This window comes from Ornithorhynchus anatinus, chromosome 7, assembly GCF_004115215.2.
Source record: "Ornithorhynchus anatinus isolate Pmale09 chromosome 7, mOrnAna1.pri.v4, whole genome shotgun sequence".
Taxonomy (NCBI): domain Eukaryota; kingdom Metazoa; phylum Chordata; class Mammalia; order Monotremata; family Ornithorhynchidae; genus Ornithorhynchus; species Ornithorhynchus anatinus.
The window spans coordinates 77,925,423-77,952,550 of record NC_041734.1 but is presented as its reverse complement, the minus strand read 5'-3'; the positions used below and the strand labels follow the sequence as shown (position 1 = coordinate 77,952,550).

At 49.1% G+C, this 27,128-nt stretch overlaps 1 protein-coding gene across 5 annotated transcripts in view; it reads left to right on the top strand.

Moving 5' to 3' along the window:
• The window catches only part of CFLAR (CASP8 and FADD like apoptosis regulator), a 53,970-nt gene extending 28,207 nt beyond the window's left edge, over positions 1-25,763 (top strand). For 3 of the 5 annotated variants that reach the window (XM_029068273.2, XM_029068270.2, XM_029068271.2), the window contains 8 exons: positions 181-286; positions 3,556-3,691; positions 4,900-4,994; positions 9,378-9,414; positions 11,929-11,978; positions 16,576-16,657; positions 23,544-24,048; positions 25,334-25,763. In XM_029068273.2, coding sequence (XP_028924106.1) covers positions 181-286; positions 3,556-3,691; positions 4,900-4,994; positions 9,378-9,414; positions 11,929-11,978; positions 16,576-16,657; positions 23,544-24,048; positions 25,334-25,472 — 1,150 coding nt within the window. In that variant the 3' untranslated portion in view covers positions 25,473-25,763. The remainder of the gene's footprint in view (positions 1-180; positions 287-3,555; positions 3,692-4,899; positions 4,995-9,377; positions 9,415-11,928; positions 11,979-16,575; positions 16,658-23,543; positions 24,049-25,333) is intronic. The other 2 variants (XM_029068272.2, XM_039912750.1) reach the window with 2 other exon arrangements.
• Positions 25,764-27,128: the final 1,365 nt, after the last annotated feature.

The window sequence follows — 27,128 nt, the reverse complement described above, 5'->3', positions numbered from 1 at the left end:
TCAAGAACACTCTACTAAGCTGTTGGGAGAGTGCAATACAACAGAGTTAGTAGCCAGGTTCCCTGCCCAACTCGGTAGCAGGGGGCTTGTGGGGAGGTGAGCTGGGCTCTGTGGACTGGTCCCTTAGGCGGATGAATGGGCGCTGATGTGGCTGAAGGAAAGAACGTCTCTGGTTTGCAGGGTGCTGATGGCGGAGCTTGGGGAGGATATGGATAAATCGGACGTGACCTCATTCAGTTTTCTCCTGACGGATTACATGGGACGAGGAAAGAAAGCTGTGGACAAGGTAATTCCTCTCCCCTTTGTTGCTTCAGTGCCCGCGGCGTGCTGGGGTGATACTTTGTCAGTCTGTTGTATTTATTGAGTGCTTACTGAGGGCAGAGCACTGTACCGAGTGCTTGAGAGAGTACAGGAGAGCAATTATCAGACACATTCCCTGCCCACAGTGAGCTTGCAGTCTAGAGGGGAATACAGACAGAAATATGTACATTACAGATGTGGACAGCTGTGGGGCTGGGTGGGGAGAGATGAAATGAAGGGAGAAGGTCAGGGAGACACAGAAGGGAGTGGGGGAAGAGGAAAGGAAGGCTTAGTCAGGGAAAGCCTCTGCGGGGAGATGGAAATGGGTTTTTCCATCATGCCCACTCCTTTCCTCTTAACTCTATTTGTTAGCCAACTTCCACCTACCCACCGTATCCCCTTTCTTTCCACCCACAGAACTCTCTCCCCTCAACTCCAATTTCCAATCAATCATTCAATCAATCAATGTATTTATTGAGCGCATACTGTGTGCAGAACACTGTACTAAGCACTAGGGAGAATTGGAAGACACCTTCCCTGCCCAGAATGAGCTTACATTTTAGAAGGAGGAAAAGGAAAAACAAAAGACTGAGAACTCCACATTACCCACACGAGAAGCAGCTTGGCCTAATGGAAAGAGGACGGGCCTGGGGGGCTGAGGACCTGGGTTCTAATCCCAGCTCCACTGCTAACCTGCTGTGGGGCCGTGGGAAAGTCAGCTCACTTCTCTGAGACTCAGTTACTTCATCTACAGAATGGGGATTACTCCTTTCTACTTAGTGAGCCCCATTTGAGCCCCCTGATTATCTTTTATCTACAGTGGTTGGCACCTAGAAAGCACTTATCAAATATTATTATTGTCCTCTGGACCCCAAGTTCCTTATGTTATACTGTACTCTCTCACGCACTTTGTATGTTGCTCCAAATATAGTAAGCGCTCGTAAATACCACTGATTGAACCGAAAAAGGGTGGGAAACAACAGCCAATCTTGAAGAATAAATGGGGATTAAGACTTTGAGCCCCATGTGGGACAGGGACTGTGTCCAATCTGATTACCTTGTATCTATCCTAGAGCTTAGAACAGTGCTTGGCATGTAGTAAGCACTTAACAAATACCACATTTATTATTCTTATTATTATTAGGAAATGGTGGAATAGCCGTGATCAGGTAGAATCCCAGTTTAAATATCCCTCAGTAGGAGTTCAATATATGCCATTGTTTGACTGATGGATGGATTGACCACATTCCGTTGGCAGCTGTGCTGAGACCTGCAGAAGGTCCCTCGTTTCCTCAGATTCACGGTTTTTCTCTCTGGAGGAAGGCATTGTCACCATCATCATCAGTCAACCTTTATTAAGTTGGCAACCCCTGGCCCACCCTAAAGTGCCTGTTGAAATGCCCTTGCAAAATGCAAACTTGTTTTATTGCTACCTGGGAAGTTCCTCTAATAGATTCTGGCATAAGCGGAAACCAGCCTCTAATATAGCTCTGTATTGCGGAGTCACTCAGTCATCATTTTTACTGATCACTTACCATGTGGAAAGTCCTATACTAAGTGCTTGGGAGAGTCCAACAGAACAATTAACAGACTCATTCCGTGCCCACGGCAAGTTTAGAGTCTAGAGGGATGAAGTGAGAATCTAGAAGGATGAATTTACAGTTTAGGGGATTCTAGTTCCGAGTTTGACTGCAGGGGCTGGACCAGATCAATCAGTCAGTCGTATTTATTGAGCGCTTACTGTGTGCAGAACCCTGAACACTAAGCGCTTGGGAGAGTACAGTGTAACAGAAACATTGCCTTTTAGCCACCCCAATGCTTAGTAGAGTGCCTGGCTCACAGTAAGCGCTTAACAAATACTACAATTATTATTATTCCCTGCCCGCAACAAGCTTACAGTCTAGAGAGGGAGACAGATATTAATGGCTACAGCCCCGTTGGTTACCAGGGGCCGGGAGGGTGGCATTTAGCCATGGGCCTTGCCTGTGGTGTCCTGCTCCCCTGAAGGGACCCACGGCCGCTGGGCTTTGTATACCATTATATGTGGCAGACCACCCTTCCCTCCCCGCCCCGCCCCCCCCCGCAAATTCTTATTTAATAATAATTATGATATTTGTTAAGTACCTACTATGTGCAAAGCACTGTTCTAAGCACTGGAGTTGATACAAGGTAATTAGGTTGTCCCATGTGGGGCTCACAGTTTTAATCCTCATTTTACAGATGAGGTAAATGAATCACCGAGAAGTGAAGTGACTTACCCAAAGTCACACAGCTGAGAAGTGGTAGAGCCGGGATTAGAACCCATGACCTCTGACTCCCAAGCCCATGCTTTTTCCACTAAGCCACGCTGTGAAAGCATGCCTCCTCCAAGAGGCCTTCCCTGACTAAGCCCTCATCTCCTCTTCTCCCACTCCCTTTTGTGTCACCCTTGAACCTGGATTTCCTCCCTTTATTCCCCCCTCCTTCCGCCCCACAGTACTAATGTCCATATCTGTAACATTTCCTTATATTAATGTCTGTCTCCCTCCCTAGACTGTAGGCTCTTTCTGGGGAGGGAACATATCTACCAACTCTGATACATATAAATATATATGTCTGGCAAATAGGCGCTTAACAAATACCTAAGTATGGGAGTCAGAAGGACCTGGGTGCGCATCCCATGTCCACCACATGTCAGCTGTGTGACTTTGGGCAAGTAACTTCTCTGTGCCTCAGTTACCTCCTCTGTAAAATGGGGATTGAGGCTCCATGTGAGATATGGACTGTGTCCACTCTGAATAGCTTCTATCTACCCCAGCGCAGTGCCTGGCACAGAGTAAGTGCTTAATAAATACCATTATTAAATAAAAAGGGTCACGTGTTCTCTGTTGCCTCTTTGGCCGGCCACTCTTGGAACCCAGCTAGCCTGTCTCATTGTCTCCCGGTGACTAAACCTTGGGATATACAGGCATCGAGTTTGGAGGTACGGATCATATCAACCCTTGGGGTTGCGCTGGGAGACAAATGTTTCTAACCCCCTGGCTCTGGAAAAAGATGCCTGTCACGTTTGACCTTGAGAGTAAATAATAACTGTGGTGTCTGTTAAGCCTTACTCTGTGCCAGGCACTGTACTAAGCCCTGGAGTGGATACAAGCAAATCGAGTTGGACACAGTCCCTGTCCCACATGGGGCTCACAGCCCCGCCCTGATCACGAGGGAGTGGGGATAAATCGAACTCGGTTTTTAACAGCGCCTCTGCCTCCGTGGCTCTCCTAGAGCTTTCTGGCGGTGGTGATTGAATTGGAGAAGCTAAACCTGGTTGCCCCTGATCAGCTGGATTTACTAGAAAAGTGCCTGAAGAACATTCACAGGATAGACCTGAAGAAGAAAGTTCAGAAATACAGGCAGGCAGGTAAGCGGAGTGTTGGGGGGATGGTACCCCCGGGCTGGAGCTTGGGTGGTCCCGAGAATTCCCCTCAGGAGGGGCGACCCATGCGGACATCAGTTTGGGCCCCACAGGGAGATCAGTTGGGGTGGAGATGACTCGGTGTGGTCATTTCTCAGCCCGGGGAAGAGCGCTTGACCTCAGCGGAGACCCTGGTCGCGCCTCGGACAGTATGTTCTGCAGCCTGTGGCCCGATACCCGTCTGACCTGACCTGTTAAAAGGACCTCGCTTCCAAGAGGCCTTCTCCAGCTGAGTCCTCATTTCCTCTTCTCCCACTCCCTCCTGCATCATCCTTGTAATTTTGAGTGCCGTCCAGATGGGCAGGACCAAGAATGGGTGGCAGGTTAGGGTGAGCCCAGGCCACGTTTGCTCTTTTCCCACACCACATAGTGGCCACCCCGGCACCTTCACAAAGGGCCCTCTCCCTTCTCCCCCATGGCCCACCATCCTTCCACCCCGGCACATTCACTTTCTCCCCCCAGCCCCTTGCCGTGGCTGTTTTCAGCCCCCAAAAAGGCTGAGCCTAAAATCAGGGCGGGTACAGGGGGAGGGGACATGCACTGTTGGAATGACCACAGAGGATCCCTTCAACTATAAGAGAAGCATTCATGGATTTCTTTTGCCCTGAGGGCTGGTGGTGGTTGCTGGATTGTCTAACCTCATTACCTTTTATCTACCCCAGTTCTTAGAACGGTGTTTGGCACATAGTCAGTGCTTAACAGTTATTATTATTATTATTATTATTATGGTATTTGTTAAGTGCTTTCTGTGTGCCAGACACCGTACTAAGCACTGGGGTAGATGTAAACTAATCAGGTTGGACACAGTCCGTGTCCCACTTGTGCTGTCATTCTTAATCCCCATTTTACAGATGAGGGAACTGAAGCACAGAGAAGTGAAGTGATTTGCCCAAGGTCACATAGCGGACAAGTGGCGGGATTAGAACCCATATCCTTTGACTCCCAGGCCCATACTCTATCCATTAGGTCACGCTGATTATTATTATTATTACTACTAAAAAAGGAGTTTCAAGGGAAATTGCTTGGGGCTAGAGGTTCCTACATTGTTCTGTTTTTGTTCTGGTTTCCCTTTTAAATCCCTCAGAGAGGGTCTTGGGAAGGAAAGGTGGGAGGGAGGGTGTAAATGTGTCTGAGAATCTGTCTTCTGTTTGCAGCTTTGGGAGCTTCCAACTTCCAGCCCAACTATGTCAATGCAGTCCAGGCCTCTCTCCCTAACCTTAGTCTTCTCGAGCCACTGAGCTGCCAAGAGGTAAGTCCAGACTCTCTCCTGGAATTCCAGGTCCAATCATGTCACAGGTTATGGAGGCGGAGTTTGAACCGGAGTTGTTAGGACATCTCGGGGGGCAGGTATTCACTCTCGAAGGGGCCCTGGCTTTAGAAACCTCTGTGGAAAACTTTCCGTCCGGGATTCCCAGAATGCGGACTGCATTAAGGAAAGCGTACGTTGAGTACCCAGCATGTCTGATGCCAAGCACGCGTGTACAAACTGACTTTTTTTTTTAAATGGTATTTGTTAAGTGCTTACTATGTGCCAGGCACTGTTCTAAGCGCTGGGATAGATACAAGGTAATCAGGTTGGACACAGTTCATGTCCCACATGCGTTCACAGTCTTAATCCCCATTTTATAGGTAACTGAGGCCCAGAGAAGTGAAGTGGCTTGGCCAAGGTTACATAGCAGACAAGTGGCGGAGCCAGGATAGAGCATGGGCCCTGGAAGTCAGAAGGGCGTGGGTTCTAATGCTGGCTCCGTCACTTGTCAGCTGTGTGACTCTGGGTAAATCACTTAGCTTAACTTAGAAGCAGCGTGGCTCAGTGGAAAGAGCACGGGACTGGGAGTCAGAGGTCATGGGTTTGAATCCCGGCTCTGCCACTTGTCAGCTGTGGGACTGTGGGCAAGTCACTTAACTTCTCTGTGCCTCAGTTACCTCATCTGTAAAATGGGGATTAAGACTGTGAGCCCCACGTGGGACAACCCGATTAGTAAGCCCATAACAAATGAAAAAAAAAAAGACCGTAAAAAAAAAATGTGGTCTGTTAACTGAGCAGAATGAGGAAGTGGTTATACTTGACCAGAATGGAACTTTTCCGATGACTCGCTTTTCTAAAACCATCATTATCTGGGGACATTCTTTCCCTGCCCCATCAGAGATCAGTCAGTCAGTGGTATTTATTGAATGTTTACCAAGTGCAGAACACTGTACTGAGCACTTAGGTCCTGGGCTTGGCAGGAGATAGGGTTCCCAGATCAGAGCACAATGCATTTTCAAGGCTAAATGAAACTTTTGTGCAGTGAGATTTCCAAAGGGCCCAGGGCCTCAGGCAAATAACATTAGAAAAAAAAATGCAGAGCAAAAGGTGCGACCCAGGGGACATGGGGGTATCTGATCGGGCACGACCCACTTAAAACTGCTTTTTGTGCCTCTGAGTTGGTTGATGGGAAAGAAGGCAGGGCCTGGGCTGGATCTGTGGGGGTGTCACTCTTTGGTGTGCTGGAAGAGCGCTAGGTTTGTGGGGAAGTAGCAGTGTGGCCTAATGGAGAACCCGGGCCCCAGCTCCACCACTTGCCTGGCGCCAAACTTTGGGCAAGGTACTTCACTTCCTGGTGCCTCAGTTATTTCCTGTGTAGAATGGGAATTAAACACCTGTTCTCCCTTCCCCGTCGACTGTGAACTCCATGTGGCACAAGGCTTGTGTCCTATCTGATTGTCTTGCATCGACCCCAGCACTTAGTACAGAGTGAACACCTAACAAATACCTCACAAACAGAATTGCCGTCATTGCTATGATTGATTTGATATGATTTATGGTGCCTAAAGAGGCCGAAGGAGTGGTGGAAGCTGAGCTGCTATTAGAGCTTGGTGAAGCAGGGAGCAGTGGCTAGAGACTGGGCCTGGGAGTCAGAAAGTCATGGGTTCTAATCCTGACTCCGCCGCTTGTCTGCTGTGTGACTTTGGGCAAGTCACCTCACTTCTCTTGGCCTCAGTTCCCTCATCTGGGAAATGGGGATTGAGACTGTGAGCCCAATGTGGCATAGGGACTGTGTCCACCCTGATTTGCTTGAATCCACCCCAGCGCTTAGAACAATGTCTGGCACCTAGTAAACGCTTAACAAATACCATAATTATTATTATTGTTGTTGTTAAGCGGGAGAAGTGGAGGAAGCTTGGCCTGTCTTTTTAGTTTTACTGAACACCCTTATCAGAAACAGTTCCCACTAGACCTTGCACCTTTCCCCACAAAGATCAAAGACTTCATATTTCAGTAGAATTCCAAGGAAGTAGGTGAATGAGAGAGAAGACCTCATTTTCTCCATTTTCCAGGTAAACCAGTGAGAAATAGAAGCTAGGGGACATGGCCAAAGTCTCCAGTTAGTGAAGAATAGACGGTTTGAGTTTAGGACTCATTCCGTGAGTCCTTTATTGGTACTGAGGTTTCTGGATTTGTCAGAGTTACTAGGGTGGGAAAAACCCCAGTGAGTTTTCAGTACTTTTAGAATGAAGGGTTTTACTTAAACAGTGACTTCTAGGGGCATCCCACATACTGTCACTGGGAATTTCTCATTATTTGTGTTAATTCCTCTTTTGGAACTGTGACAATCTGGCCTGCTAGAATGCTGAACTGGCAATTTGGTGTTTATTATTATTATTGGTATTTTTAAAGTACTTATTACGTACCAGGCACTGTTCTAAGTGTTGGGGTGGGTGCAAGCAAATCAGGTTGGCCACAGTCCCTGTCCCATGTGGGATCCTCAATCCCCATTTTACAGATGAGATAACTGAGGCACATTCATTCATTAATTCAAACCTATTTATTGAGCACTTACTGTGTGCAAAGCGCTGTACTAAGCGCTTGGGAGAGTACAATATAATGACAGACACATTCCTGCCCACAATAAGCTTGCAGTCTAGAGGGGGAGACAGACACTAATAATAAATAAATTACAGGTCTATATAGGTAGATACATATGTGCTCTTGGGATGGGAAGGAGGATAAATGAAGGAGCAAGGAAGAGCGGCGCAGAGGGAGTGAGAGATGAGAAGAGGAGGGCGCAGTCAGGGAAGGCTTCTTGGAGGAGTTGTACCTTCAATAAGACTTTGAAGAGGGGGAAACCATATGATATGAGGAGAGAGGGCATTCCAGGCAAGAGGTAGGATGTGGGCAAGAGGTCGGCGGCAAGATAGAGGAGACCGAGGTACAGTGAGAAGGTTGGCATTAGAGAAACAAAGTGTGAGGGCTGGTTTGTAGTAGAAGAATAATGAGGTGAGGTAGGAGGGGGGAGGCACAGAGAGGTTAAGTGACTTGTCCAGGGTCACACAAGAGGCAAGTGGCAGTGCCAGTTCTAGAGCCCAGGTCCTTCTGACTCCCAGGTCCATGCTCTGTCCACTAGGCCAAGCTGCTCCTCTTGACTGGGTGGGCAACATAAAATTCCTTCCTAAGGAGTCCAGGTAAAGGAGGTGGAGGATGTTGGGCTTTATTGGGCATTATGAGAAACAGTGTGGCTCAGTGGAAAGAGCCCAGTCTTGGGAGTCAGAGGTCATGGGTTCTAATCCTGGCTCTGCCACTTGTCATCTGGGTGACCTTGGGCAAGTCGCTTAACTTCTCTGGGTCTCAGTTGCCTCATCTTTAAAATGGGGATGGAGACTGTGAGCCCCACGTGGGACAGGGACTGGGTCCAACCCGATGTGCTTGTATCCACCCCAGTGCTTAGTACAGTTCCTGGCACATAGTTAAGCGCTTAACAAATGCAATTATTATTATCATTATTATTATTGAAGTAGAGATTTAAATCTGAGGTCCTCCTGCAAATCAAGAGGAATTCAAATAGTGCCATAATATGGCCATTTGTTAGGTGCTTACTATTTGCCAACTGTTGTGCTAGGTGCTGGGGAATTATACTATTAGTATGGCATTTATTAAGTGCCTACTGTATGTCAAGCACTGTTCTAAGCACTGAGGTAAATACAAGCTGATCATATCGGACGTAGTTTCTTTCCCTCGGCGAGAGGCTGAGCTCTCAGTCTAACAGGAAGAAGGGGGAATGGCTAGTTTTATCCTCATTTTACAGATGAAGAAACTGAGGCACAGAGCAGTGAAGTGACTTGCCCAAATCACACAACAGGTTAGCGACAGAGGCGGAATTAGAGCCCAGGACCTCTGACTCCCATGTAAACGGTATTTAAGTGCTTACTATTTGTCAGTGATCTAAAAACTGTGGTAGATACCAGTTAATCAGATTGGACACTGTCCCTGTCCCACTTGGGGATCACAGTGACGATAGGAGGGAGAACAGTTATCAAATCCCCATTTCACAGTTGAAGGCCCAGAGAATTTAAGTGACTTGTCCAAATTCACAGAGCAGGCAAGTGGCAGAGCTGGGATTAGAACCCAGGTCTTATGACTCCCAGCCCTGAGCTCTTTCCACTAGGCTATATAGCTCCCTTGTTTGAAACCCCTTGATTGCTGACAGTTGAAAAGCGTGGCCACACAGTTAATGTTAGGTAGATGGAAGACTAAGAATTTAGCCCATCCTCTTTTCTGAACTGAAGTTCTTCTTAGGGGGTTTGATAACAGTGCATCTCGAAAGAGGAAGAAACGAGGACTAACCCAGGTTTTATTTTATTTTATTTAAAGCACCAAGCTGGAAGAATTCTGCGGCATGGCATTCAACGTAAGATCGACTTTTCTTTTTTGCTTTTCACCCCCTTTCATTTGTAGTGACATAAAGATCTTCGGTATTTTCTGGGGGTATGAGCTTCTTTATGTAGCCATTCTTTCCAAAGCTCTAAATCTGTAAGCTCTTTTTGCCATCAATTGATCATATAAATACATCAATTGATCATATGAATACTATTGTGTGTAAGCCCGTCAAACGGCAGGGACTGTCTCTATCTGTTGCCGACTTGTTCATTCCAAGCGCTTAGTACAGTGCTCTGCACATAGTAAGCGCTCAGTAAATACTATTGAATGAATATTGAGTGATTGATCCCATGTAAGGGATTATTTCCACCCCTAATGATTAGCCATATAGCAATTTTTAAAAGAGCTCAATTTTTAAAAGAGCTTGTAAACTGATCGTTTCACTGTTAGCTCATTGAGGGCCGGGATTGTGTGTCCTGATTCTGTTGTACTCTCCTTAGCACTTAGTACAGTGTCCTGCCACAGTAGTTACTCAGTACATACTACTGATTGATTAATTAAAAGCATTTTGGCAGACAAACCTAGTTAGTCTATTGAATCCGCTTACCTAAGTTTCATATCTCTTGCCCCTGCTGAGGACTAAGTTCAGTAGCAGTGTGGTTTCTTTCAGCCTTTAGAATCAGGCAGTATTTTTTTTTGTGATATTTGTTAAGCGCTTACTCTGTGCCAGCCACTGTACTAAGCACTGGGGTAGATACGGATAATCAGGTTGGACACAGTTTCTGTCCCACATGGGGCTCACAGTCTTAATCCCCATTTTAGAGATGAGGGAACTGAGTCCCAGAGAAATAAAGTGACTTGCCCAAGGTCACACAGCAGGCAAGTGGCGATGCTGAGATTAGAACCCAGGCCCTCTGACTTCCAAGCCTGGGCTCTTTCCGCTAGGCATTGCTTCTTCTTGCTGCTTCAGTTTCTGTCTGAGTCAACGTAGCATGTGTCGTGAAACATTTTGACAAATCGTGACCCAAAGCCAGAGGAAAAGTAGGAGAGGAGAGACAAAGATTTGTGTCTGTTTATTGTTATATTGTACTCTCCCAAGCACTCAGTACAGTGCTTTGCACATAGTAAGCACTCAATAAATAGGATTGAATGAATGAATGAGCGAATGAATCTGATTCAGGAAATCGTTTTCCCTTATCTTGCCTGCAACCTCGGGAAAATCATGTCAGCTTAAGCCCTGTCCCACCACTTGCCTGCTGTGTGACCTAAGGCAAGTCACTTCATTTCTCTAGGCCTCAGTTTCCTCATCTGTAAAATGGGCATTCAGTACCTGTTCTCTGTCCCCCTTAGATTGTGAGCCCCGTGCGGAACTGGGATTGGGTCTGACCTAACCAATTATTTGGCATCTACCCCAGTTCTGAGTACAGTGCTTGGCACATAGTAAGCCCTGAAATACTTCAATCATGACTTAGCCTCTCAGGTTGCATTTTCTCATTTGTGAAATAAAGATGATCACCCCAGCCCACCCTCCTGCCTCCCTTAAGAAAGGGCCGGAGAGGTTAGTTTCAGAGTCAAACCATTTAAAACTCCCGGAAGGGCAGACCCCGGTTAACTCCTCAGGATTTGGTATGTGAGCTAAGTAGGAAGTTGTGCTATTTACTGAGCACTTACACTGTACTCAGAGCTTGGGAGAGTACAATATAACAGACACATCGCACAGTCATTCAATCATTCAGTCATATTTATTGAGCGCTTACTGTGTGCAGAGCACTGTACAAAGCTCTTGGGAGAGGACAGAATAACAATAAACAGACACATTCTCTGCCCACAACAAGTTTACAGTCTAGAAGGGGGGACAGACGTGAATAGAAATAAATACATAAATAAATTAATAAACAAACAAACAAATAAATAACAGATCTGGATGTAAGTCCTTTGGGGTTGGGAAGGGGGAGGAATACAGGGAGCAAGTCAGGGCAATGCAAAAGCGAGTAAGAGAAGAGGAAAGGGGAGGCTTAGTCAGGGAAAGCCTCCTGGAGGAGATGGGCCTTCGATAAGACTTTGAATGGAGGGGAGAGAAATTGTCGGATATGAAGACGGAGGGCATTCCAGCCCAGAGGCGAGAGGTCAGCGGCGAGACAGACCAAACTGATGTACAGTGACATTAGAGGAGTGAAGTGTGCGGGCTGGGTTGTAGTAGGAGAGTAGCGGGGAGAGGTAGGAGGGAGCAAAGTGATTGAGAGCTTTAGAGCCAGTGTTGCGGGGTTGAGCTGGCCAGAAACCATAGCCTTTAGCTCTTTGAGCACCTTGTCTGCTCAGCCTTGTTTTCCAGGAGTCTCTAGGAGAGTGATTCCTTCATCAGATTAAGTAGCCTTAAGAGCCCAAAGACTGAGCTCGAATGGGAGAGGGTTTGGACAGCCTAGGATGAAGGAAGGCGACGTCCAGAAACAACAACCAGGAAATGCCCCCGAGGGACAGGAAGAAGCTGGGTCCGCCTGCGTGGCCTGTGGTCCCGCAGTGAATTCGTCTTTTGTTGTGTTTCCAGCAGAGCCTGTTAAGACTTCCGTTCAGGAGTTGGGACTCGCCGTAATTCAGGTACAGGATCAACGATTCATTCATGTTCAATTTGTTCTTTTCCTCTCGGGCCTTTCCCTCAGAGCCGTAGTTGTTTTCCAGGGGCAGGCGGATGATGGGTTCTACTTTGTAAACAGGCTTGGGCCCGGGTGTGGACACTGTTGTGACCGTATGACATACACCCCTGCCCTGTGCCTTCTTGGGGCCGTCGTCCCCACAACCACCGCTGAGCCTCGCCCCCTTTCCCCCTGAGGCAGACCGGCTCTCCCAGCCCCACCCTGTGATGGAGGTGGGTCCTTCCTTTTATTGTGGTATTCATTAAGCACAATACCTTAAGCACAATGTGGGGAAGCAACGTGTCTCAGTGGAAAGAGCTGGGCTTCGGAGTCGGGGTTATGGGTTCGACTCCCGGCTCTGCCACTTGTCAGCTGTGTGACTGTGGGCAAGTCACTTAACTTCTCTGTGCCTCAGTTACCTCATCTGTAAAATGGGGATTAACTGTGAGCCTCACGTGGGACAAGCTGATTACCCTGTATTCATTCATTCATTCATTCAATAGTATTTATTGAGCGCTTACTATGTGCAGAGCACTGTACTAAGCGCTTGGGATGAACAAGTCGGCAACAGATAGAGACGGTCCCTGCCGTTTGACGGGCTTACAGTCTAATCGGGGGAGACGGACAGACAAGAACAATGGCACTAAACAGCGTCAAGGGGAAGAACATCTCGTAAAAACAATGGCAACTAAATAGAATCAAGGCGATGTACAATTCATTAACAAAATAAATAGGGTAACGAAAATATATACAGTTGAGCGGACGGGTACAGTGCTGTGGGGATGGGAAGGGAGAGGTGGAGGAGCAGAGGGAAAAGGGGAAAATGAGGCTTTGGCTGCGGAGAGGTAAAGGGGGGATGGCAGAGGGAGTAGAGGGGGAAGAGGAGCTCAGTCTGGGAAGGCCTCTTGGAGGAGGTGATTTTAAAGTAAGGTTTTGAAGAGGGAAAGAGAATCAGTTTGGCGGAGGTGAGGAGGGAGGGCGTTCCAGGACCGCGGGAGGACGTGACCCGGGGGTCGACGGCGGGATAGGCGAGACCGAGGGACGGCGAGGAGGTGGGCGGCAGAGGAGCGGAGCGTGCGGGGTGGGCGGTAGAAAGAGAGAAGGGAGGAGAGGTAGGAAGGGGCAAGGTGGTGGAGAGCCTTGAAGCCTAGAGTGAGGAGTTTTTGTTTGGAGCGGAGGTCGATAGGCAACCACTGGAGTTGTTTAAGAAGGGGAGTGACATGCCCAGATCGTTTCTGCGGGAAGATGAGCCGGGCAGCGGAGTGAAGAATAGACCGGAGCGGGGCGAGAGAGGAGGAAGGGAGGTCAGAGAGAAGGCTGACACAGTAGTCTAGCCGGGATATAACGAGAGCCCGTAATAGTAAGGTAGCCGTTTGGGTGGAGAGGAGAGGGCGGATCTTGGCGATATTGTAGAGGTGAAACCGGCAGGTCTCGGTAACGGATAGGATGTGTGGGGTGAACGAGAGGGACGAGTCAAGGATGACACCGAGATTGCGGGCCTGCGGGACGGGAAGGATGGTCGTGCCATCCACGGTGACGGAGAAGTCTGGGAGCGGACCGGGCTTGGGAGGGAAGATGAGGAGCTCAGTCTTGCTCATGTTGAGTTTTAGGTGGCGGGCCGACATCCAGGTGGAGACGTCCCGGAGGCAGGAGGAGATGCGAGCCTGAAGGGAGGGGGAGAGGACAGGGGCGGAGATGTAGATCTGCGTGTCATCTGCGTAGAGATGGTAGTCAAAGCCGTGAGAGCGGATGAGTTCACCGAGGGAGTGAGTGTAAATGGAGAACAGAAGAGGGCCAAGAACTGACCCTTGAGGAACTCCAACAGTTCCTGTATCTACCCCAGCGCTTAGAACAGTGCTCTGCACATAGTAAGCGCTTAACAAATACCAACATTATTATTATTAAACACTTACTATACTTAGGGCCGGAATAGGTACAAGATAATCGGATTGGACACAGTCCGTGTTCCACATGAAGCTCACGGTCTTAATCCCCATGAGGTAACTGAGCCACAGAGAAGTGAAGCGACTTACCCAAGGGCACACGGCAGACAAGTGGTGAAGCTGATTTAGTACCCAGGTACTTCTGATTTCCAGGCCAGTGTTTTATCCACTAGGCCATGCCGCGTTCTTTGACAAAGAAGCAGCAGAGAAGGCAGCTTTTACATCCAAGGGGAAGGAGGAAGTGGGGAACAATAGTAATAACTGTGCTATTTGTCAAGCATTTATTATGTTCCAGGCACTCTACTAAGCGCTGGGGTGGATACAAGCAGATCGGGTTGGACCCAGTCCCTGTCCCATGTGGGGCTCACAGTCTCAATCCCCATTTTACAGATGAGGGAACTGAGGCCGAGAGAAGCGAAGTGACTTGCCCAGAGTCACACAGCGGACAAGTGGTTGAGCCAGGATTAGAACCCATGACCTAATTACCGCAGGCCATTACTGGTAACGGTCGCGGGGTAAGCGGAAATGGCAACAGTGAAACTACTGGTAATAGAAACTTTGGGATTTAGGAAGTGCTGACGATGTGCTGAGCACCGGGGAAGATAGAGGTTTATCTGACTGTACCCATTCCCTGGTCCCCACGGAACTCACAGTCTATCATATCCCCATTTTACAGATGATGAGGAAACTGAAGCCCAGAGAGATTAAGTGACTCACCCGAGGTGGTACAGCGGGCCGGTGGCAAAGCCGGACTAAAACCTGGGTTTCCTGACTCCCCATCTCGTGCTCTTTCCACCAGGCCGCTGTGCCTCAGAAAATAGAATGGCGTTTCTCCGTCCCTAAAACAAGAAAAGCAGCTTTTCCCCACACAAATCTGTCTCCCTCTCTGAGACCAATGTTAAGACAAAGAGAGTGGAAGCAGCATAGCCTGGAGAAACAGCCTGGTTTAGTGGATAAAAGGTGGGCCTGGAAGCCAGAGAACCTGGGTTCTAACCCTGGCTCTGCCACTTGTCTGCGGTGTGTCCTTGAGTAAGTCACTTCACTTCTCCAGGCCTCAGTTTCCTCAACTGTAAAATGGGGCTTCGATCCCTGTTCTCCCTCTTACGTGACTGTGGGCCACGTGATTTATTTGTATCTACCCTAGTGCTTAGAACAGTGCTTGACACATAGTAAGTGCTTAACAAGCCCACTGTATTTATTGAGTGCTTACTATGTGCAGGGCAGTGAATTAAGTGCGTGGGAGAGGATGGTATAACAGAGTCGGTAGGCATCTTCCCTGCCCAAAATGATAGGAAAAAAAAAGCAAAAGAATAGAAAGGAATGGATTAAGCCAGCCTGGAAAGAGGACACCCAGGCCAGAGAACCCAACAGAGCAAGGACCTGGAAGTCAGAAGGACCCACGTTCTGATCCCTGCTCCGCCACTTGTCTGCTGGGTGACCTTGGGCAAGCCACTGAACTTCTCTGTGACTCGATTACCTCATTTGGAAAATGGGGATTAAGACTGTGAGCCCCACGTGGACAATTGATTACCTTGAATCTACCCCAGCGCTTAGAACAGTGCTTGGCATATAGTAAGTGCTTAACAAATACCATAATTATTATTATTATTATCTACGCCAACGCTTAGAACAGTACCTGGCACATAGTAAGTGCGTAACGAATACTATAAAAAGCCCCGTTCATGGCCATCGGAATCAAGAGGGGAATTATTGTCCATCAGGGTTCATTTTGGCCAAAGTTGGAAGGATCTTTAGCCAAGAATGAGCAGGGAAGCTTTGGGTCAGAGGGAAATGACAGCATGCTATTGTGTGTCCTTTCCTAAGCAGAAGTGACACTGATTTCATTCTTCCTGCTCATGTCGGCAGTTGTAAGAAAATGTCTTTGTGATGATAAGATGTCACCACGAGGCTCAGGGTCAGCTCCAGGGCCCCGGAGCTTGGTGGAAAGTTTTCTTGGCACTGAGGAAATCTGGTTTCTGTAAAGACCCAGCGGGACAGACCGGCTCCTTCTTTTCTGTCCGAGAGGTGTGGCCGCATGAAAGAAATAGCCCGACGAGCCTCCCCAAGAGCAGTTCTGTGCCTGAACAACTGAAAATTAAGCCCCAAATGAAGAGAAGCAGCCTGTGGCCTAGTGACTAGAGTCCAGGCCTGGGAGTCAGGAGGACCCGGGTTCTAATCCCTGCCATTTGTCTGCTGCGTGATCTCGGCCAAGTCACTTCACTTCACTTAATCCCTCACGTATAGAATGGGGATTAAGACCATGAGCCCTCTGTGGGACAGGAACTGTGTCTAATCTGATTAACTTTATATCTGATGATTTGTAAAGTCCCTGGCACATAGTAAGCGCTGAAGAAATACTACATTAAAAAAACAACAAACCACCGCCTTCTAACATCCCCTACTGTAGCACTGATGAATTGGGCTGTTTTTACGGAAATGCCGGGAGCCTGAGAGGCTGGCAGTTCTGGCATTTCCTACTGTTCTTGGATCAGGTTGGGGGAAGAAGGCGGGCAGGGGGCCGAGGCAGAGGTAGGATGAGGGAGGAGACGGGAGTTGAGGGGGTCACCGTCTGGAGGCCGGAAGATGAAAGTCCATAACCGCCCCCCTTTTCCCTTCCAGCCGCCGCCCGACGAACGTTACAGGATGCAGAGTCAGCCCCTAGGCATCTGCTTGATCATCGACTGCATTGGCAACGACACGGGTAGGCCTCGTTCCCAGCCCACACCCCCCTCCGAGCCTTCCCTCCCCCCAATCACCCCCGATCAGGCCTGGGAGGCGGTGACGTGACCGGACAGAGCTCTGGCCCCGGAAGCTGGAAATCCCTTCTGCCCTAATTGTGCAATGTTGCAACTTGTCGGAAACTGGATGGCTTGCTTGTGGTTGTTTCCCAATCATTCATTCGTTCATTCATTCAGTAGTATTTATTGAGTGCTTACTGTGGGCAGAGCACTGGACTAAGCGCTCGGGAAAGGACAATACAACAACAGACACATTCCCCACCCACAGTCTAGAGGGGGAGACAGACATAAATATACATCAATAAATAAATGAATAAATAAATACCCTCTGGGTACTGGAGAGTCTGATCCTGAGGAGAGCTCTTTCTCTCTCGTCCTGCATTTTGGAGGTGCCGGTTTGAGTAAGGGGGACATGGGAAGCAGTGTGGCTTATTGGAAAGATCCCAGGAGTCAGAAGGACCTGGGTTCTGATCCCAACTTCGCCACTTGTCTGCAGTATGACCTGAGGCAAGTTACTTCACTTCCCTAGGCCTCAGTTCCCGTATCTGTAAAATGGGTATTAAGACTGTGAGCCCTATGTGGGACAACTTGATTAGCTTGTATATCTACCCCAGAGTTTAGTACAGTACCTGGCACATAGTAAGTGCTTAACAAATACCATATAAAAGATAATGCTTATTGGCTTCTGCTTAACACATCTTTAGTGTTCCAACTTCAACTTGTATCTCCTGTGTAACCTTGGTCACACAGTTAAGTTCCTTAACTTCTCTGGGCCTAGTTTCGTTATCTGTAAAATGAGGATTCACTCCCTGTCTTCCTTTATACTTGATGATGATGATGATGACGACATTTGTTAAGCGCTTGCTATGTGCAAGGCACTATATTAAGCGCTGGGTTGGATACGAGCAAATCGAGTTGGATGCAGTCCCTGTCCCATGTGGGGCTCCATAGAGTTTTATTGGTAAAAAAATATTAAAATGGTTTGCCATTGCTTTCATCTGCGCAGTGAGAACTTAAGTCTCTGCCCTTGTCTTTGATCAACATTTTGATCACTTGATCATCAACTTTTGACTCTTTCCCGTGCCGCTGCTGCCCAGCATAGGAGAATCAACTTCGGCACCAAAGTACGTGCTTAACAAATACCATTAAGAAATGCAGTAAGCGCTCAATAAATGATTAATTGATTGAGTAAATACCATTGATTGAGAGAGGAATGGAGTCACCCCACTCCTCTGTGTCTTTTCCCTGGGTCTCTCCTGAAGAGTTTGCAGAAGAACATTCCGGGTGCCCTTTACTCAGACAAGGGCCTAGACTTTCCTCCAGTGGTGAAATGTTCCACCGTAATAGATGCTTGCGTAAGTAGAAATTCCTCCAAGACCTGCGTCATGGCAGGTAGGTTAGAAATAAATAACGATGGTATTTATTAAGAGCTTACTGTGAGCCAAGTGCTGAAAGAGATACAGGTAACTCAGAGTGGACACAGCCCCTGTCTCACATGGAGAGAGAGGAAGACCGAGTATCTTAGTGCCATTTTACGGATGGGGAAACTGAGGCTCAGGGTTGTTAGTGACTTTGCTTTGATCACCCAGCAGATCAGTGGCAGAACCGGGAAAAGAATATTTTCTTTTTGTCTCCCTGTTGTGGCTCAGTGGCTAGAGCCCGGGCCTGGGAGTCAGAAGGATCTGGGTTCTCATCCCGGCTTTGCCACATGTCTGCTGTGTGACCTTGGGCAAGTCACTTCATTTCTCTGTGCCTCAGTTACCTTATCTGTAAAATGGGGATAAGAGTGTGAGCTTCGTGTGGGGCAGGGACTGTGTCCGACCCGATTCACTTGTTTCCACCCCAGCGCTTAGTACAGTGCCTGGCACATGTTCCCTCTAGACTGTAATCTTGTTGAGGGCAGGGAATGTGTCTGTTTATTGTTATATTGTCCTCTCCCAAACACTTAGTCCAGTGCTCTGCACACAGTAAGTGCTCAATAAATACAATTGAAAGAATGAATGACCATAGTAAATGCTTAACAAATACCACAGTTATCATTAATGAGCTCCTTGTGGACATACATGCCTCTTGCTTCTGCTAGGAATAATAGGTATTAAGCACTTACTGTGTGGCAAGCACTGTACTAAGCACTAGGAGTCTTGTTTTACGCCGCCGAGTCGTTTCTGACCCATAGCCACACCAAGGACAGATCTCTCCCAGAACGCCCCGCTCTCCATCTGCCATCGCTCCGGTAGTGGATCCAGAGAGTTTTCTTGGGAAAAACCCGGAAGTAGTGGACCATCGCCTCCTTCCGCACGGTCAACTCTAGTCTCTGCCCTCGACTTTCTCCAGGGTCGCTGCTGCCCAGCAAGGGGGAGTTTTGAGTAGATACAAGATAATCAGGTCAGACACAATCCCGGTCCCTCATGGGGCTCACGGTCTAAGTAGGAAGGAGAACAGGGATCGAATCCCCATTTTACAGATGAGGAAACAGAGGGTCAGGGAAGTTACTCAAGATCACACACCAGGCAAGTGGTGGAGGCGGGATTAGAACCCCTATAACTCTGTTGTACCTTCCCAATAGTGCCCTGCACATAGTAAGAGCTCAATTAATAACCGTTGATTAATTGGACCCCAGTCTTCATGCTTTCTCCACTAGGCCCTCTAGACAGTAACTTCCTTGATGGCAGGGAACCTGTCTACCAAATCTGTCGTTTTTACTCTCCCAAGTGCTTAGAACTGTGCGCTGCCACAGTAAATGCTCAAATATAATTGACTGATTGGCTAGACCATACTGCTCCTCGAAAAACAGAGAGAAATTGGCTTGTGGTACTCACCTGAGCCCAGGGACTGGTGGGAGCCGTTCCTGCTTCCAAAATGGGGCAGAGAGACCGGACACATCGGAAATGTTTTCCTGGCCAAGGGCTTTGAATAATAAGCAGTGAATAATAGTAATGATAATAATGACTATGATATTTTTAAACGCTTACTATGTGTCAAGCACTGTAATGTAATGTAATAATAATAATAATAATAATTGTGGTATTTGTTAAGCGCTTACTATGTACCAGGCACTGGATTAAGAGCTGGGGTGGATAGAAGCGAATTGGGTTGGACACAGTCCCTGACCCATGTGGGGCTCACAGGTCTCAATCCCCATTTTACATGTGAGGTAACTGAGGCACAGAGAAGTGAAGTGACTTGCCGAAGGTCACACAGCAGACCAGTGATGGGCCCGGGATTAGAACCCATGACCTTCTGACTCCCAGGCCTATACTCTATCCACTACGCAATATACTAAGCGCTGCGGTAGATAAAAAATAATCAAGTCCCACTTGGGACTCATAGCCTGAGTAGGCGAGAGAACAGGATTGAATTCCCAATTTTGCCCTCAAAGAACCGAAACCCAGGGAAGCAGCGTGGCTTAGTGGATAGAGCCCGGGCCTGGGACTAAGAAGGACCTGGGTTCTAATCCCAGCTCTACCACATGTCTGCTGTATGACCTTGGGCAAGTCACTTCACTTCTCTGGGCCTCAGTTACCTCATCTGGAAAAGGGTATTAAGACCATGAGCCCCATGTGGGACGGAGACTGCGTCCAACCTGATCAGCTTGTATCAATCCCAGCGCTTAGAACAGTGCTTGACACTTAGGAGACGCTGAACAAATACCATCATTATTAGTAGTAGTAGTGAATTAAGTGACTTGTCCAAGGTCACACAGTAGGTAAGTGGCAGAGCCAGGATTAGGACCAGGCCTGTGCTCTTTCCGTGGGCCACGCTGCTCCAGCTTCCACATGGGGAGGTGGGCCATTGTTCCCTAGCTGTGCTACCCAACGCTTAGAACAGTGCCTGGCACATAGTAAGTGCGGAACAAATGCAATCATGATTATTACTGAGGCAGTTGAATGCAAAAAGGAGGGAGCCCAAACAGATCCTGAAGGAATGGCTGAAGGAGCGTTCCCTTCTGGGTATTATAAACACAGCGTATGCAGCAGCAGCCTTCCTGAAGACAGGAGGCCATTGCTTTGTCCACATTGCAAGCTCTGCACACCCAGAACCCATTAGTCACCCCTCCCCGAAAAAGCACCTGTTACTGAAACTGCCTTTGAGAGTTGTGGGGAAAGGTTGACACAACTTCAGGAAGTTGGTTTCAGAGGAAGCTACTCCCAAGTGGGGGCCCAGAATGTGTTTGCCAAATTCTGAGCGGGGGATGGGGGGGGGGGGCTTTGTGATATCTGAGCTTAGAGATAAGGCTGGGGGAGGAGTGGGGGCGGGGAGAGAGGGAGAGAGAGAATGAGTGTGTTAGAGAGAATGTGTTTGTGTAAGATTGTGATAGAGAATGTTTGTGAGAGAATGTGTGTGTTGGAGAATATGTGTGAGAGAGAGAATGTATTAGAGTGTGTGTGAGAGAGAAATAATGTGTGAAAGTGTGTATGTTAGAGACAGAGTGTGTATGTTTGACAGAGAGATACTATGTCCTACAAAGCTGGCCCTTTGTGTAGCTCTGAATATCCTCCTGAGGCCGGGGCTGCCAGAAAGAGATAAGGTTTGGTGACTTCAGTGACTTCCAACCTCGCCCCTGAAATGGAGCACTGCGGAAATCAGAGAGCAGAGGGGCCGGGTAAGATGAGGTGCAACGATCTTCCTTCCCTCAGCCGGCAGAGACGTGGGCCGCTCGGACCTTGCTCTCTGCAGAGGCCAGGGTTAGTCACGGGGCAGGTACTGCCAAGGCATTTGGAATTTCTCAAGCAGCTCTGCCCTGTCATCCTAAATGGAACTGGGCAAAACCGAACCCTCCCCAGTGGCCCCAACCTGGGACCATTCCTAATTACCACCTGTATATTTCCCAGTGCTCAGTACAGTGCTCTGCCCACAGAAAGTGCTTAATAAAAACTATTCCTACCACTCCTTTTTTTTTAATGGTATTTGTTTAGTGCTTGCTATGTGCTAGGCACTGTCCTAAATGCTGGGCTAGGTAGATGCTAATCAGATTAGACATAGTCCATGTCCCAAATGGGGCTCACAATCCATCAATCAGTCAGACTGTCAGTGGTGTTTATTGAGTACTGTTTATTGAGTGCTTTAAAGCACTGAAATACAACAGAGTTGGTAGATGCAGTCCCTCCCCCTACAGGGGAGACAGACATTGAAATAGATTAGGGGTAGGGGAAACAGTAGATTACAAGAATATTTACATAAAATTTGGGGGGCTGGGGGGTGAGTAGCAAAGTGCTTAAGGGGCCCAAAGCCAAGGTCATTGTCACTGGTGAGAGGATGGCGATAGGGAAAATCAGGGCTCAGTCAGGGAAAGCCTTTTGGAGGGTGTTGAAGGTGGGGAGGGTGAATGTGAAGTGGGAGAGAGTTCTGGCCCTGAGGGAGGATGTAAGCACGGGAAGTGGGAAAAAAAAATTACCTATTGACCAGACTGGGAATGGTTGAAAATATAATTATGATTGAGTAAATACTATGCACGTGACTGCAATCACATGACCGGGATGGCGGGGTCAGGAGGACCGGGTGGATCTTAGGAAGCAGGTGGGAAGGAGTGTGATGGTGGCCCAGATGGAGCTGCATTTATTCTTAATGAAATAATAATCGTGGTGTGTGTAAAGCACTTACAGTGTGTCAAGCACTGTACCAGCAGGAGCCTCAGGTAGCTACAAGTTAATCACATTGGACACAGTTGCTGTTCCAAATGGAACATACAGTCTAAGCATGAGGGAGAACAGGGATTTAATCCCCATTTTACAGATGGTAAAACTGAGGTACAGAGATGTGCAGTGACAAACCCAGGGTCACACAGCAGGCAAACGGCAGAACCGGGATTAGAACCCAGGTTCCTCTGACTCCCGGGCCCGTGTTTTTCTGCCGGGTCCTGTTGCTTTTCAGAGTAGAATTGTTAGATGGGAATATAGACAGTTGGGGGCTGATTGTGCTACAGAACACCCGGTTCTCCAAATAATTATGCTATTTGTTAAGAATTTACTATGTACCGGGGAGATACAAGATATTCAGGTTGGACACTATCTCTGTCCCATGTGGGGCTCACAGTTAATGATAATAATAATAATGATAATAATAGTATTTGTTAAGTGCTTACTATGTGCCAAGCACTGTTCTAATAATAATAACAATGATGGTTTTTGTTAAGTGCTTACTATGTGCCAAGCACTGTTCTAATAATAACAATGATGGTTTTTGTTAAGCGCTTACTATGTGCCAAGAACTGTTCTAAGCGCTGGGATAGATGCATGGTTATCAGGTTGTCCCACATGGGGCTCACAGTCTTAATCCCCATTTTACAGATGAGGTAATCGAGGCACAGAGAAGTGAAGCGACTTGCCCAGAATCACACAACTGACAAGTGGCAGAGTCAGGATTAGAACCCACGACCTCTGATTCCCAAGCCCGGGCTCTCTCCACGTGGCCAGAGAGAGTAGAATTTAATCCCCATTGTACAGAAGAGGAAACTGAGGCATAGAAGTGAGGAGACTTGCCCAAGGTCACACAGCAGGCAAGCAGTGGAGCCGGGATTAGAAATCAGGGTCTCTGACTCCCAGGCCCGGGTTCTATCCTGTAAAGCCACGCAGCTTCGCACCCCATGACATTCAGTCATTCAGTCGTATTTATTGAGCGCTTACTGTGTGCAGAGCACTGGACTAAGCACTTGGGAAGTACATTTCAGCAACAAATAGAGACAATCCCTGCCCACAAGGGGCTCGTTCAACCTTGCCAACCCCACACACGCCAGCCCCTAACCCACGTGGTCAGACAGCCACACCCTGGTCCGCGTCGAAGCCGAAACCCACCCCCCCAATCCCTTCGGCCACCCGCTCACGCCTGTCCCCTTCCTCTCCTTCTGGGCAGAGAGGCTGAAAGAGACCTTCGAGGCACTGGGGTTCGAGGTGATGACCTGCCCCTACCCGGACGTGGAGACCCTGGACCGGACCCTGCGCGACACGGCCCGGCTGCCCGGCCTCGGGGCCTGCGACAGCTTCGCCTGCGTCCTGGTCAGCCGCGGAGGCCCCGGCACCGTGCTGGGCGTCGGCCCGGCCGGCCCCCCCTTCCCCCTCCGCCGGCTGAGGACGTTCTTCACCGGGGACGCCTGCCCCGCCCTCCTGGGCAAACCCAAGCTGTTCTTCATCCAGAGCTACCTGGTCCCCGAGGGGCAAGGCGACCCGTCCAACCTGCTGGAGGTGGACGGGTGTCCGGGCTTCCGGCCGCCCCCCCAGCCCGGAGCCGGGCTCCCCCGCGAAGCCGACATCTTCTGGAGCCAGTGCCAGGTGGCCGTATCCGTGCTGGAGAGGCCACCTGGCTCTGTCTCCTTCTACCTGCGGACCCTGTCCGAGCTGCTGCTCCAGCCCACTTCCAGGTGAGCCACTAGGTCGTCAGACAGTCGGATTTATTGAGCGCTTACTGTGTGTGCGGCACTGTACTAAACACCTGGGAGAGGACACTGGACCCGTGAACAGACAGGTTCCCTGCCCACCATGAGCTTACTGTCTAGAAGAGGAGACAGACGTGAATCGAAATAAAGAAATGACAGATGTGGACATAAGTGGGGTGGGGCCGGGAGGGGGATGAAGAAAGGGAAGCAAAATCAGGGTGGCACAGAAGGGAGAGGGAGAAGAGGGAAGGAGGGCTTAGTCAAGGAAGGCCTCTTGGAGGAGATGGGCCTTCAGTAAGGTATAGAAGGCAGGGAGAGTCACGGTCTGTGGGATATGAGGAGGGAGGGCGTTCCAGGCCAGAGGCGGGACGTGAGCGAGAGGTCGGCGGAGTCGGTTGGATTCGCTGCGGGGGTCGGGAACACAGCGAGTTTCCGTTGGACACAGGAAGCAGCCTGGCCTACTGGGAGGACCACAAGCCTGAGAGATGGAGGACCTGGGTTCTAACCCCAGCTCCGCCACTTGTCTGCTCTGTGTGACCTTGGGCAAGTCACTTCACTGCTCTGGCTTCAATTTCCATATCTGTCTGGTGGGGATTCAATGCCTGTTCTCCGTCCTACTGTAAGATGAGGTCACCAAGGCCCAGAGAAGTGAAATGGCTTGCCCAGTCACACAGCAGACAAGTGGTGCAGCCAGGATTAGAACCCATGACCTTCTGACTCCCAGGCCCATGCCCTGTCCATTAAGCCATGCCACTTATCCGGGCATTGTGGCTGCCATTGAATAATAAATAATGGTGTTCGTTAGGTACTTACTATGTGCCAACCACTGTTCCAAGCACTGGGATAAATACAAGGTAATCAGGTTGTCCCACCTGGGGGTCACAGTCTTAATCCCCATTTTACAGTAGAGGTCACTGAGGCCCAGAGAAGTAAAGTGACTGGCCCAAGGTCACCCAGCAGACAAGTGGCGGAGCCGGAATTAGAATCCATGACCTCTTGACTCCCAGGCCCGGGCTCTGTCCACTACGCCATGCCCCTTCTCACTTCCCCATCCACTTGCTTGCCCTGCTCCTCCCCATGCCTCAGTTGCCTCATCTATAAAATGGGGATTAAGACTGTGAGCCTCACGTGGGACAACCTGATTACCCTGTATCTACCCCAGCGCTTAGAACAGTGCTCTGCACATAGTAAGTGCTTATCAAATGCCAACATTATTATTATTATTATTACCTCTCTCTGACTTGAGCTTGGTGTTTTTTGTCCCCCTCAGGAGGCGCCCCTTGCTGGACATCCACACGGAACTGACCCGCAAGGTGGACGATCGGAACGGCTGGGCAGCTTCTGAGGAGAAGTACTCCCTCGTACTGAAGCACACGCTGAGGAAAAAACTCATCCTCGCCCACAGTTGAAAAGCCCCCTGCGTGCCCAATCCTCTCCTCCTAAGGAGGTGTTTAGGCTCCGGGGGCGGGGGAGTGGGTGGAGGATGGGGAGGAGGGCTGTGCCCAGCCCCCTGGTTTGGGCTGGCTTCCTTTGGGGTTGGGGCAAGCGGATGAGCAGAGAAGAGACCCGGCCCAGCGCGGGGTTTCCCTCTGGTGGCGGAATCAGTTTGGCCCCGGGGACCTGCGTGGCGGCTGTGTGACCTTAGTCAAGTCACTTTACTTTGCTGGGGCTCAATTACCTCATCTAGAAAATGGAGGTGAAGAGTGTGAACCCTATGTGGGACAGGGACTTTGTCCAACCTGATTAACTTGTCTCTACCCCAGTGCTTAGAACAGCAGTTGGCACATAGCACTTGACAGGTATCATAATTATCACTATTGTTTTTATTATTAGGAGTGTTCAACTTGAAGGCCTGAGGAGATTCCAGAGTGGCTAGCTTCCTTTGGGGTTGGGGCAAGCGGGTGAGCAGAGAAGAGGCCCAGACTAGCTCATGGATTCCCTCTGGAGGTGGGAGTGTTCACCTCGGGCTGCCTGAAGCGATTCCAGAGGACAGAGTTGGGAGGATGAACCCGTCCAGCGCTGCTGGCCTGTATTTCAATCCCACTGAGGAGATTGAAAATATCTCCCTTTTGGCGGTGGGTGCAGTTAAGGCGGTGAGTCATCCACTTCCACCCGGGACGTCGATTTTTTAGCCGACCTCTCCCCTATACGGTGCCGATCCGGAGCTGCACCTGGGAAGGGAAGCTGAGGCGCCCCTAAGATGTGGAGCACGGTGGAGGGATTGGTTGAACTGGGGTAAAATGGCACCCATGATGTTACCCCATGATGTCTGGGGAAACGCACAGACGGCAGGTATGGGTACCTCCGTATCCTGGGGGTAGCAGCCCGTGGAAAGGCCCGGAAGACTTGTTTGTCGGGACCGGAGAGCCGTTCCCTCACTCCTATACTCTGGCGGGATTGGGGAGATGGAAGATGCCGTGTGTGTGTCCCATGTGCCCTTGGGGGAAGCTTTGGGATCAACATAGGCAGAGCAGTTCCACATCCCAAGGGAGTGAGAGAGAGAAAGAAGGAGATTCCGAAGCCCTAACGGGGCAGTAGTCCTAGGTGCCTTTACTCAGTGCTCATTTATCTTCCATTCTCTTCCCCCGACTCTCCACTCCCCCAACTCTGCCTTTGGCTCTTTTCCTTCCTGCTTTACTTTTGTAGAAGGTGCTGATGACTTTTTGATGTTTAGAATCCAGGTTTTTCCAGCCTGTTCCCAAGCCTTCAAAAGATAGCGTATTGCTTTTAAGGCCCTGTGAACTGTGGGGAAATGGGTGCTTTTTTTTTTTTCAGTCTAGAAAAGAACCACTTAATATGCCAAAGTATACTTATTGTCCTGAAGTATAAATCACATAATTGCTTCCCTTTTTTTGCAGAGTTTTTGCCACCCCATGAGACGGGACAATTATACAGGGAATTAAGAATAGCAATAAAGGGAGGAGAAGGAGAAAAGGATAGAAGGAAGAGAAAGATAAGAGGATATCTCTGCTTTCTTTTTGCACACAGCCGGTGGAGGGGGAAGCGGGGGTCGTTGCCCAGCATGGTGCCGGGGCCTCCATGGCTGACCAGGACGCAGGCGAAGC